Source organism: Tasmannia lanceolata, unplaced genomic scaffold (assembly GCF_043159265.1).
Source record: "Tasmannia lanceolata isolate RefF3 unplaced genomic scaffold, GAP_Taslan_0.1 ptg000006l, whole genome shotgun sequence".
NCBI lineage: Eukaryota > Viridiplantae > Streptophyta > Magnoliopsida > Canellales > Winteraceae > Tasmannia > Tasmannia lanceolata.
The window spans coordinates 35,665,002-35,678,633 of record NW_027518683.1 but is presented as its reverse complement, the minus strand read 5'-3'; the positions used below and the strand labels follow the sequence as shown (position 1 = coordinate 35,678,633).

General features: G+C 38.3%; 1 protein-coding gene across 1 annotated transcript in view; it reads left to right on the top strand.

Annotated features, from left to right (window-relative positions):
- Positions 1-423: 423 nt before the first annotated feature.
- Positions 424-13,632, top strand: part of LOC143880262 (retinal-binding protein) — a 52,264-nt gene continuing 39,055 nt past the window's right edge. The window contains exons 1-3 of the mRNA XM_077383102.1: positions 424-829; positions 12,497-12,624; positions 12,930-13,062. Of these exons, the coding sequence (XP_077239217.1) occupies positions 670-829; positions 12,497-12,624; positions 12,930-13,062 (421 nt within the window). The 5' untranslated portion in view covers positions 424-669. The remainder of the gene's footprint in view (positions 830-12,496; positions 12,625-12,929; positions 13,063-13,632) is intronic.

Below are 13,632 nucleotides of genomic sequence, written 5' to 3'. Positions count from 1 at the left end.
TCAATCCGGCTCGACCCGAAACCCATGAAACTTGAACCCGACCGAGGTTATTTTCGGGTTGGGTCGATGCGGGTCGGGTAAAACCCAGCTCGAGTTGCAGCCCTAGTATTTTGTTTAACAAAAGGTCTATTAAACAAAAGTTTTTATAATTGTGTATTCATGGACCCAGTGTAGTAAAAATAACTAATGAAGCCCACCCATATTATTGGGGGATCTAAACGATTCATTTGTTTAGTTCCCACCAAGATAAGTTGTGCCCTAAAATTCTTCTGCATAAAATGATACTAACCCTCCGATCTGTAGAGATTAACACCTCCACAAATCGGAGGGTTGGTATCATCTCATAGAGAAGATTTTTCTCGCACGAAACCTCAGAAAAGCAATTGCTCGGCCGCGCGCATATTCCGCACCCCCGTATATCATAGCAATAACCACGAGGTCTCTCTCTCTCTCTCTCTCTCCGATTGTTCTATAAAATAAAGCCCTCCATTTTTTATCCTCCTCCGGCGGTTTCAACTACCCTCCGGTGACATGGCCCGCTTCTTAAACGCGCGTGTAATCTTCTCCAATCTCTCTTATCCTTAATTCACTCTCTCCAACTCGACATAATCTGGTTCGAAGGATCGATTAAATCCATCCATCGATTCTGCCGTTTTTTCCCTCTCAACAATGGCTTCTACCGACGGTCTTGTTCCGATAACAAGAGCCTTTCTTTCTCGATATTACGATAAATACCCTTTTACCCCTCTCTCCGACGATGTCTCTCGCCTTTCCACCGATCTTCGCGCCATGGCCAACGATTTGCGGAACGAATTTCCTGCCTCTCCAGGTACCCTAATTTTTATTTTCTATTTTTCAATTTAGGGTTTAGTTTTGTGATTTCGCAATTTATTTGATTTGTCAACCTGATAATTCGTATTTGTTTGAATTGAATGTTAAAATTGTTTTCAATGGATCTATAGACTTTCGTGATTTCTCCAATTTAACGGAAAGTAGATTTTTCCACATTTGGAGATCTCTAAGGTCCTGTTTGGATATGAGGAAAAACATTTATTGCGAAAAAAAGTTTCTTTAGATTTTTTTATAGTTTTCATGGTTTAGAGGGAATGATTTGGTTATGGCTTATTTAGATGGATATCGTTATAAATTAAAGGTTCCTGTAAATAAATCTTGAACTAAGATGGTTCTAGTAACTTTTTTCATGTGTAATCAAACGAGAAAAAACTTTTTCTTTTCCAAACATTTTCAAAAAAAAATCCTTCAATCCAAACAGGACCTAAATGGCTTTTCTCAGATGCTAGCTTTATGGGTTTTCGTGCAATTTCAGAATGGGAAATGATATTTCTACTCCCTTGTCTGTCTTTTTCTGAGAAAGACTTTATTTTTAGGAAAAGACTGGTGTTGGGAATGTAGCAAATTTTTGCTAAAAAACAAACAAGAATGAGTGGAAATGCTAGAAAAACTGGTTTAAATAACATATACCTTCTTTATAAATAACATTTACCCTCCTCCTGGCAGTCTCAAGTTGAACTTCGATGGTTCAAGTTTGGGAAATCCGGGGCCGGCAGGCATGGGAGGTGTCCTAAGGAACGATTTAGGGGAGGTAATTTTCGCCTTTGCAGGGCCCATTGGAGAAGCGGATGCGTCGGAAGTAGAAGTACGTGCAATTCATCAAGGGCTTAAACTAGTGGAGCAAGGTCAATTGGATTCCTTAATGGTAGAAGGAGACTCCTTAAATGTGATTCAGTGGTTAAAAGGGTCACATAATCATCCTTGGAGATTTGATAGGTTTTTTGATGAATTGTTCGGCAGGATTGGTTCATCTCACATAGTATTTTAATACGTGAGAAGATCTGCTAATTTGATGGCAGATAGTCTTGCAAGGGAAGGTGTTTTTAAAGAGTCTTTAGCTCTATTTGATTTCCTTCCTCCTTGAGTTCTTGTAATTTGGGGTCCGAGTTTTTGTTTCTTCTTGATCTTTTGTACTTTGACCATCTCGGTCTCTTTTTATTGAAATTTTTGGCTAATTCGGAAAAAATATCATTTCCCTAGGTTTTCTTTCTTGTCATTTTTCTTGTATTGACAGATTGATGGTTTCTTTCCCTTATTGTAGGATTTCATTCGTTTTCACTTCTATATATTTTTTATAGTTACACACAAGATTTTGAATCACATTTCATGCATCCCTTTGTACTGTTAGGGAATGACCCTCATCATGACAGGGTGCTGTACCATCCTTTGCCAATATGGGAGAATTGGTCTAAAGAGGTTTTTTTTTTCTTTTTTCTTTTTTTTTGGAAATGCTCAAGAGAGAGAGAGAGAGAGAGAGAGAGAGAGAGAGAGAGAGAGACCCTTGCAACACGAGGACTTTCCCAGAAGGTCACCCATCCTAGTACTTCTCTCTTCCAAGCACGCTTAACTTTGGTGATCGCACCCTACAACCAAGGTTACCGGAAACTTCATCGGAAGGTGGGAAGTGCACTTCATGGGAATCACACTTCGGTAGTGAGAAATGCTACACTCTAAAAAAAACTGGGGAAGCGCGTTTCCGATACGTGAAAGTCATTTTTCGAATTTTGGAAAGCACATTTCTAATTCGTGGGAAGCACGTTTTCCAATTTTGGGAAGTGCATTACCTAATTTTGTGAAGGTAGTTTCCCATTTTGGGAAGTACGTTTCCCATTTTTTTCTGTTTCTTTTCTTTTTTATTCACTTTTACGCTATCATGTTTTTTTGTTTTTGAAATGGATTCTTTTGAATTTCATCGTTACCTCACATATCATGTTTTTTAATTTTGATTTTTTTATAAAATCATAATTATTCATTTGTGACGTTTGTTAATTTCTGCGGAAGTGTTGCAGTTTTGTTCTGTTTCTGAACTATTTTTTTTATTGACCTGAACAATTGTTGTTCTGCTGTCAAAACTCAAAATTCTGAGTTTTTGCCGATCTGCTGTTACTTAACAGATCAGTTCCATACGTCACTCCAGTTCTTGCGTAGTTCATGTCAATTTACATCATAGATCACTGTTGCTACAAAATTCTTCTCTGTTAAATACAACTGATTACTAATATCAATTCCAAGATTCAAAGTTGCTATTTTTTTTTATGGGAGCTGAGATCAGGAACACACAGCTGGTAAGCAAGACTCTCTTCAGGACTGATAGTTGAAGCTGAGATCAACTGTCCTGGTTGCTTGGCATATGCGAGAGGATAAGAGGACCAACTCATGTAAACCATATCAAATGAAACTTTCTTTCTGTCTTGAAGATGCAGTATCCCTTGCAAGATTATCTCATGAAACTCAACAACTTGGACTAAACAAAGACAATACTCGTTAAAAAAGTAGGGCTGAAGAGTCTTGTTTTCTTGCAAATCTTTGCTAGAATTAGGACCCGAGGGCTTTCTAAGAGCCATCTAAGCTCTGACACCAAAACCTGCAACAATTCAAGAACTATCTGCAACAAGGCTCCTCCAAGAGAACTTGACGGACAGATCTGTAGGCCACTACATAATTTATAGAAGTTTCCCCCGAACAAAACCTGCAACAATTTAAGACCAAAGCTGCATAAATTTATGCAAAAAATACCATTCAAAAAAAAAAAAAAAATTAATGCAAAAAATAAACCCAAACACTTTTATTCCAAAAGATGCATAACTATCCTAACAACTAAACACAATTATATGTAGTATAGAGAGAGAACCTAGAAAGATATAAAACCTCAACTAAAAGTTCCCTACGTTTGACAAGAATCCCCTTACTTAAAGCTCCCTAAAAGAATCTTTGAATAGTATGGTGAATATTGTTGTGAATAGTGTCATAAATATTGATGTGAACAATGTTGTGGGAGTGGAGTGAGCCCTCTTTAATTCTAATTCACTTAAATATGTTGATATGATTAAGGATATGTACTATGGAGCAGTAACTAGTGTCAGAACTACGGATGATACGTCTAGTGAGTTTCCAATTACAATAGGACTGCATCAAGGATCAGCTCTAAGCCCTTATCTTTTTACTCTAGTTATGTATGAACTTACGGAGGGTATCCAGGACGAGGTGCCGTGGTGTATGTTATTTGTAGATGACATAGTATTAATTGACGAAACCAAAGCAGGAGTTAATGCTAAGTTAGAGTTGTGGAGAATTACTTTGGAATCCAAAGGTTTTAGACTGAGCAGGACTAAGACAAAGTATATGGAGTGTAACTTTAGTAATGTAAGAAAGCGGGGCGAGGATGTAGTAAATATGACTGGACAAGAGGTACCTAGGAGGGATATCTTTCGCTATCTTGGTTCAATCCTACATAAGGAAGGAGAGATTGAAGAGGATGTTAACCACAGAATAAGAGTAGGGTGGTTGAAGTGGAAGCATGCTTCAGGAGTTCTATGCGATCATAAAATACCTACCGAGTTGAAGGGAAAGTTTTATAAGACAGCTGTGAGGCCAACCATGCTGTACGACTCAGAATGTTGGGCCACTAAGAAGTAGCATGTGCATAAGATGAGTGTAGCGGAGATGCGAATGCTAAGATGGATGTGCGGCCATACAAGGTTAGATCGAATTAAAAATAAAAATATCCGTAAAAAGGTGGGGGTGGCACCAATTGAGGAGAATATGAGAGAGCACCGCTTAAGATGGTTTGGGCATATCCAACGTAGGCCTTTGGATGCTCTAGTGAGAAGAAGTGACTCGTGCCAAGTTGATGGAGTAAAAAGAGGTAGGGGCAGACCGAAAATAACTTGGGTATAAACAGTGAGGAAAGACTTGAGGGCTGGGAACATAACAGAGAACACGACCTTCGATAGCATAGAATGGAAGAAAATGATCCATGTAGACGAACCCAACTAGTGTCAGGATTAGACTTAGTCAATTTAAGCCAGGCATATCCTTTTACCTTCTTCATGAAAATTTTCTAAAGGATTCATTAGCCGACCCCAACTAGTTTGGGACAAAGGCTTAGTTGAGTCGCGTTGAGTTTAAGCAACTTAAGTGAAACTTAAAGAAAATACCTATTATAGACCTATGACTTATAGCCTTATAAAAGTTGCATTTCAAACCCCATAATTAAAATAAAAACTCACTTTAGTGCAAAGGATGGGCCTCATCTGTATCAAAACTTTTCTCACGACCAGTCTCAACTCTCATCTTTTGCAGACGGATCTGATTTTGAGCATGATCAGCAACATTGTGAGATTGTACTATATCAATAGACTAGCACTGCAAGTAGGGCTGCTTATTCGGTTATAACCGAACCGAATTACCCATTTTTTACTAACCGAAATAATTTCGGTTAGTCAAAATCACTAACCGAAACCGAAACTGAATTTTCCCTGGATCAAAACTAACCGAACCGAAATAAAATTTCGGTTAATCGGTTAGTTCGGTTATAACCAAATTAGGTTATCCATAATTTCAAATCTTCGACAGCGGTCACAATAAAAAAAACTCCTAAATCACAACAGTAAAAACCCCCAAGGCCATTCTCTAAATCCACCAAAATAAAGGTATAACATACAAAATTACAAATACATAGGTAAGAGGGGGAGAGAAAAACCTGAGAAGTGAGAGCAATTGAACTATCGAACGAGGGATTGAAGGATCCGGAGTGGCGGAAGGCAGATCCCGGAGTCTTTGACAATCGGCCGTGCAGTCGTAGCCTGAGAGGCGGAGAGGCGGAGGGCCGGAGGCGGACGCCGTGAGATTTGTGAGGCGGAGAAGCGTGAGAAAGACAAACCAGAGACGAGAGAGACTGAGAGAGTGATAATGACTACTCTTTTTTATTCTAGTTGTGGCTGTCCCAATTTAAAAAAGGGTGAATATGATATTCAAAGTGCAAATTTGCATTTTTCATTTTTTTAACTCTTCTTTAAGTATGTATGAATTTGCAATATGGTGTCCCCTTTGTTTTAAGAAAACCAGCCCATGGTTTTAAGGAAACCATGTGGTTTTGGTCAAAAGTACGAGTCAAAAGCTGTTAAAAGGCCAATGCATTTTTAAATTCACTAAAAAACAAATGGGCATAGACCATAGGGAACAGATGGGGACAAACAAAATAGCATATGGCAATCCTCCCCATTCGGTTTTTCGGTTCTAACCGAATTGTTTTAACAAAAACTGACACTGAAACCGAAAACCGAAATTGATTAGAAATAGAAACCGAAACCGAACCGAAATACCATTTAACCGAACCGAAATAACCGACTGAATTCGGTTCGGTCGGTTATTTCAGTTTTAATCGTATAGTGAACAACCCTAACTGCAAGGAGTCTTAGCTCATGAATAGGTGAGAAGGGGACCCCACAAGGTTTAGAAAAACGGGGGGTGGGGTGGGGGTGGGGGTGGAGAGGTCGATCCCTACGAAAAGAAAGGCATGGTTCGTGCTTGCAAAATGAGGCGTGACAGACTGTGACACAGGCTTTACTGTTGTTGTTGCTGTTGCTGTTGCTGGGAACTATCTGTTTCGTAACCTTCGGGGACTCCAATCATCCCAATTTGATGTGACCCTACGAGACCTCTTTCCACTTGTTGCTTTTGAATCTCCACACACCCCAAGGTTGGGCACCATCACAAGGTAGAGAAATTAAAATTTGAATATCCTTCCCAACTTTTACGAATGCAGTTGACCTCAAGTTGCCACTTTGGGATTTTTCCATGTGTCTTCTTCCCATCAGATAGCTACCAAAAGGGGGTTGCCATCTCATTCCCTATGGCTACTTGTTTGGTCAGAAACTACATTCCTAATTGGTGTAGCTCCTCATTAGTGTGACCACCGGCATTCGAGAGTCAACCTTGATGCAGGAGCATCCCCTGGATTTTTTACATCGGCCTTTGATATTTGAATCTGTTATTTCAATGCAAAGGGCGAAGGAGAAAAGAAAGAAATATTGTCTGTCCAGAAATAAATAAATCTGCAATTGTATTTTTCATCAAAAATACTCCTTTCTTTTGGTTTCACATCCCTATCCCGCAATAACGAATTGAGTTCGTATAAGCATTTTGCATGCAGCTCCTTTGGGTGGTATTGTTTGTGTTTTCATATGAGGCCATGTTTGTCATTTTGTTACTTTCATGTGTTTTTAGGGTCTTTTCATTAGTTGGGGTAGTTTGGTTATTTTGTGGGTTAGTTATCCGTTTTAGTCATTTTGGTTTAGGGGTATTAATTGCTATAAAAGGCATTTCCCTTTCATTTTATAAAATTTTTTAAGATTTGAATGTGAGATTTTAGAGATTCGTCCTTGGCATAAATCAAAGAGAGATTTTTCCCTTCTCTTTTTCTAATCTTGTATTTTCTTCTTGGAAATGGAATTAGGATTATGATTCTTCTAATTTTTTTTTCATTTTCTTTATTTTCCCGTCATGTTTAATGCATGAGTAAGATCATATTTGAGTGTTCTTGCATGAATCGAAAATTTCCTTTGAAGATCCGATCATTTTTCGAAGATCGACGAACGCGCTTCTGCGACCACTTGCATCAAGTACTATCCGAGAACTCAAATCTTGATTTAATTTCAAGATAAGCTTAGATCATATACTAAGGAAAATCTGGGCTAGGATGTTCGATTCAAGCATTATATGAATGGATCCTAGTAATTTCCTAGAATTTAGAGGTGTTTTCCTTAAACTGAATCCAATTGTTCACCAAATAAGCGGATCCTAGTAATTTCCTAGAATTTAGAGGTGTTTTCCTTAAACTGAATCCAATTGTTCACCAAATAAGCGGATCCTAGTAATTTCCTAGAATTTAGAGGTGTTTTCCTTAAACTGAATCCAATTGTTCACCAAATAAGCTTCATGGATCAGATCTGGAGGGATAAGAAGCCAGCACTCCAGATGAACTTGACTTGCTCTGGTTCTTGAAGATCAAACCGAACGGTCCAAATTGCTTCAACTGCCTTACTAATAATGTGGACTTCTTCTTGCCACAAATTCAATCCCGAGAAAGGAATTAAACCAATAGGTCAAGAGATCTTGATGTAGATGGTTTAAATCAGCTAAGGAACTGCTATATGAGTTAGGATTCAGGTGATGTAAATTCATCTCATGGAAGACCTTTTTTAAAGTAAAAATCCAATTTCTGAAATTCTGGGAGCTTCTCAAACAGTCCATACACTTATGATGGCGGAGACTGAAAATAGTATGAGATGTCTTGCAATTTCTATCAATTTTCATGTACTTTCCACAATATTGAGGAGATCTGATGAATCTAAATGGAGAGAGTAGAACTTCAGTTACAAATAAGGCTGACGTAAAAAATCAATCCCAAAAACTTACGAAATTCTCCGTATTTCATCAACATGCTGCCAAGGATTGAAATTTTAGTTTCGGTTTCGGTTCCGGCCTCAGTTGAAAACGAAATTCTGGTGGAAATTTCTGTTTCGGTGGAAATTTCGGCCGAAATTTTTAAATTTCGGTTTCAGTTTTAAATGTTGGTCCCGGCCAAAATCCGAAATTTCTGTATTTCGGCCGAAATTTTAAACCATGCTTGGCAGAGAACACATTCAAGACTGTTCTTGTAGTTCTTTGAGGATGTGGCTTCAAATCTTGGTCAAATCTCGTTCTTTTTTCTCCATGATTTGCAAGAACTAAGAAGCCTTGCAACAAGGCTCTGATACCAATTGATGCAAGTGTCCGCGGAAGCGCGTTAGTAGATCTTCAGAAAATGATCGAATCTTCGAAGGAAATTTTTGATTCTTGTTAGGAGATGGAAGAACACTCAAATCTGATCTTAATCTTACATTAAACGAGATGAAAAAATGAAGAAAATGAAAGAAGATTAGAAGAATCCTAATCCTAATTCTATTTCCAAGAATTAAATACAAGGATAAAAGAGAAGGGAAAAATCTCTGTCTCTAATAATCCCCCTTCCAAGGAGGAATCTCTAAAATATCAAATTCAAATCTTAGCTAAAACTTTTTACAAAATGAAATGCCTTTTATAGGCTACCCCATACAATGTAGTAGACAAGAATACCCCTAACAAAGTCAAAGTGACTAAAAGGGACAACTAACCCCCAAAATAACTAAACTACCCTCACTGATGAAAAGACTACTAAAAATACACGAAAGTAACAAAATGACAAACATGACCCTATATGAAAACACAAACAATACTACCGTAAAGAGTATCAAAGGCCGATGTAGAAAATCTAGGGGATGTTCCTACATCAAACCTCCCCTCTTGCATGGCCATCCTTAACCCGACCACTTCCTACTGCTTCTGTCTCCAACTGGCACCTATTTTGAGGAGAGCCTAGGTAGTGGATTTCTTTGACAATGGACACTAGAAAGATCTATCTTTGATGCCTACCTAATGGCCCAATCGAAGCTTCCCTCTGACAATGGGATGAGGCTCACACAGATACCGTCCACCTCAAGCCCACCCGGCATGGTTTTAAATTTCCACCGTAACTGACTCGAAACGATCAAAATATTCCTGCTTCTATACCCACTGGTATACTACATTAGTATGTGTTGCATAATTATTTGTATTTTAATTGCATGTGAAGTGCGGTGCATGTATTATGTATAAGTATTTATATAAATTACATGTGAACTGTGGTATGTACTGAATTATCAGACATGTGCGACAACGCATGTCACTAGGTGTTTGATGTTGTTAAACCATTATGGAAGTTGGTTGTGCTTATGAATAGTTTCTAAGTGTGTATTTGTGCTTATTCTAGCGTTTTCTGAAGTTTCTTCTTTGAATTCTATCATTTGCATATGCTTTCATACGTTTCATGATTTTAAAGGATTTCTATCAAAATTTTCAACCGAAATTGAAACGCTTCCATTTTCGTGGCTACTGAAACCAAAATCAAAATTTAAAACCTTGCCCCACCAAGTAATGTGATCAAGGGACAACACTTCCCTAAACAAGCTCCTTTTCGCTATGAAATTACTGGTTTCCACACATGAACATATATTCCACAAATCTCCAACCAGACGAGTCATGCACTGGACCCTAGATGATCTCTCCATTTCTCTAGGTGAGAAAACTGATCACCTTGCCAACGGACCCCCAAGCTTAGTACGTAATCAACTTCTTCCTCTGTTGGTAGTTCATAGAGGACACTATTAGTCCAAAGAATAGTACCAGAGACCTTCCCTATCCATCTCCAAACACTTTTCATTGAAATCGCTAAAGCTCTAATGGACATTGGGCGGTCTATTCACCCATTTAACAAGTTGAATTTCACTTTGGGACAATGCAAATACACAGTTGCCCCAATTTCACCCGACACCGTCCTTATTGCCGTTTCAACGGGCCGGTTGCAGACTAATTTCTTTTTGAAGGATATATTAGGTTTTGGTGGGGGCTTCATTAACTCCTTATCGTAGACAGCCATGGATCCATTCACCGTCAGCTCTGGAATACCATTTTAGAGTATTTGATCTTCCAACATAATAGGAGATATGCCAGAATCACCACATTCAGTCTCCCAAGAATCCATGTTTCTGTCCTTCGACAATGGTTTTCCACAAGAACAATGCCACACTTGGTACTTGTAGTTGCGAAACTTGCACTTTTTGCAGATCCAATTCAACGAGCAATCTATAGCGTCTTTCATCGGTAGCATTCTCTGTTCTTTTGTTTGATCTCGAAACTACCGTCCATTGATCAGGGTGATTTGTAGATCCTTCTCTTCCCTCTGACCTTAGGAAATCTCTCTGATCATGATTGCACGCCACGATTAGTTCGATGTGGTCTTCGGGCGAGTGAGACAAAGACTGGATCTATCCCTGGCTCCCGGCTTCACTGGGATTTCTTTTGTCATGCCTGTTGAACCAACCACATATATACTCACCAACTCCTCTCCGTCCTCCGTTCATTTGTATGCCTGTCTTATGTTCATCTTCATCTCACCTTCCAACTACACCTTGTCGATCACCACCGATTCACTTACCAATACTTCAATCTTGTCTTAATGCATTCCTATCTCCTATCTATGTATCAACATCACGATCGAGCTTCCTTGCACCACCAAATTCTCTCACCTCTCCATTTCCCTCATATTTCCTTGCATCGCCATCTAGTAATGTAATCCAACTCAATGATCATTTCTCCTGCTATCTCCATTTCCTCACATCACCATCGGCTCACTCACCACACTGTTCCATGGTTAGCTTTCTGTAATTTTTTGTAAATGGTTGATTTTGAATGTCAAAACAAGGGACGGAGCTACTCATAGGGTTAATGAGATGCCAACATCGTTGTGGGTAAGCACTATCACAAAAAGAACATCCTTGTGGGTCAAGCTTACTATAGCGGAGGTAGGACAATTTCTTTGTCTGTCCTTTGAGGGGAACTTTGAATGAACAAAAGATAGAAAGGTGGGAAGAGAAAAATCTTCATATGCGAGACAATCTCATCTCACTCTATTCTCTTTCTTCCTTCACTTCCTCACCCTCATCATCCAGTCACTCTTTCTCAATCCCGTCTGGTCCCATTATCCTAATCAAAGTTAAGCGAGTTAATCAGATTTGATGGGATATACATATTTTCAAAATTTAGTATTAATGTAATTATGTACTTTCAATTAAGTTTGCATTTCACTATGAATCTAATTATGGGGAGAAAATCAACATGAAGTATATAATGGCAATTCAGGAAATAGATTGGATATTGAGGAAAATGTGTGAAACACTTTATCTAAAGATGTCTAATAAGTACATGAAATTGGGTATCTATTTTTTGAGGAAGTGTACTGTGTAAATATTTTTTGTATGATGATTATTATGGAAGCAAGAGATAGCGATCTTACTGGGAAGTTACTCTGGTAGTGTATTTGATAAAGAGATATGCTTGGAGAAAGGAGGGTCTATACGTCCACATCCACTGCCATGTTTTTTTTTTTTTGAAAAGTCAACTGCAATGTTTTAATCATAGGCGGCATTGTTAGTAGGACCAGTTGAATGGAGTGAGAGATCTGGGAGGGGTCTAGAAAGATCAGAACACGTTTATACAGGTCTATTTTGATTGATTTTTGTTTGCAAAAGTTACATGACTAGATTAATTCAATCCATGATCTCAGCATTTGACTGCAGCCTTACACCCAAACTTCTGCAATTGGTAAGATAGCATGTTGTGTATCAAATCTAGCACTGGTTATTATTAAAAAAATGCTAAAAGGCAAAAATAATGTTCAAAATTTTCTCACAATCTAAACTTAAGACTATATCTATTGCTTTTTAATTCAAACTCTTTTGTGGCGAAAGGAATGTCTAACATTTATGCCTTCCTGTTTATGGATGGCTTAGTTTCCTTTGGTTCAAAGCTTTCTCTTGGTTGTTGTTGTTTCTATTCATTGATGGCTTACTATTTATGCCCTTTTTATTATGCCACTTTTGGTTGTATTAAGAATGGAGAATGAACATACTTAATGGTAAATAATTTTCATTTCGAAGGTAAAAAATAGAATAATCGGTTCTTGAAATTTGGGCAACCATTTGTTCTGTTTTGCAAATTCATTCAGAGTGCATATTTGTTCTTGAAGGTGAGGAATTCTTGGTACGTGAAGCGGATTCTCATCCCCCCCATAAAATGGACGAGAACATGTGGAGGAATAGAGAACATATTGAAGAAATACTATTTCTGCTCGAGAAATCTCATTGGCCGAGATTGGTATGATATCACTTATATGCATTTGACACTTATTTCTGCTTTGGAAGTCTTGCATTGTTCCTTCTTCAACAAGGTTATATTGAGTTTCCAATTCTTCACATGTTTTAAAGCACCATGTCCCCCCCTCTTCTTCTTTCTTTTATATCTGTGTGAGGGCTGCTAGCCATCCTCATTTCAACAGTCATTTATTATTCGTTTCTTGTTTTAACCCTACTTTTATCATGACCCATGATAGATTTTCTCAAAAAATGAGTTCACTCATTGTGACATGCCTCTTTATTATGACTTATATCTTGTTCATGCAGCTTCAACAACAATCCACATCGGAATACATTGAAATTGTTGCTGCTCTTGGGGACCTCCAAGTTAAACTGAAAAACACTTTAAAGACACTAGAGTCATTTCAATCCAAAAATGCTGATAGTATATTTAATACAGGTTGGTTCTCAAGCAGTTGTTTCATCCTTTACCTGAAATGCACTTATAGGATCTTCACTGCAAAAATTTATTTGATATGCCATTTGTTTTTTATTATTCTATTGTCTATTGGTTTCCAAGAATGTGATTTTCATTCTTTGTTGGATCCTTGCAATTGTTTAGTTCTATTGTCGTACTTCTTGAAGCTTCTTTTGCTTGGTATTTAGGATGTGCATGAGTTGAATATGCACCTCACAACCTACGTATTATTTTCCTATATTTACCAACTCATACAATCGTGGGACTTTACTTTGTAGTAGTCAACTCAAAACTGTTGCTAAGTCTGCCTCACAACTGAAGTCTCAAGGTGCACATTTTTTTAGCCTCAACAAGAATATTGAGTAGCTTCTTTTGTAAATTTCTTTATTGTCTCAAAAAGGAATGGTGCATTGGTTCGGTGCATGGGGGTGTAGACACCCCATTATCCACAGGGGGCACAAGCTGTGCAACTAGGAGTGTAAACGAGCCGAGCCGAGCTGATCTTGGCCCGGCTCGGCTCGGCTCGGCTCGGCTATTTAAGCTCAATACCTG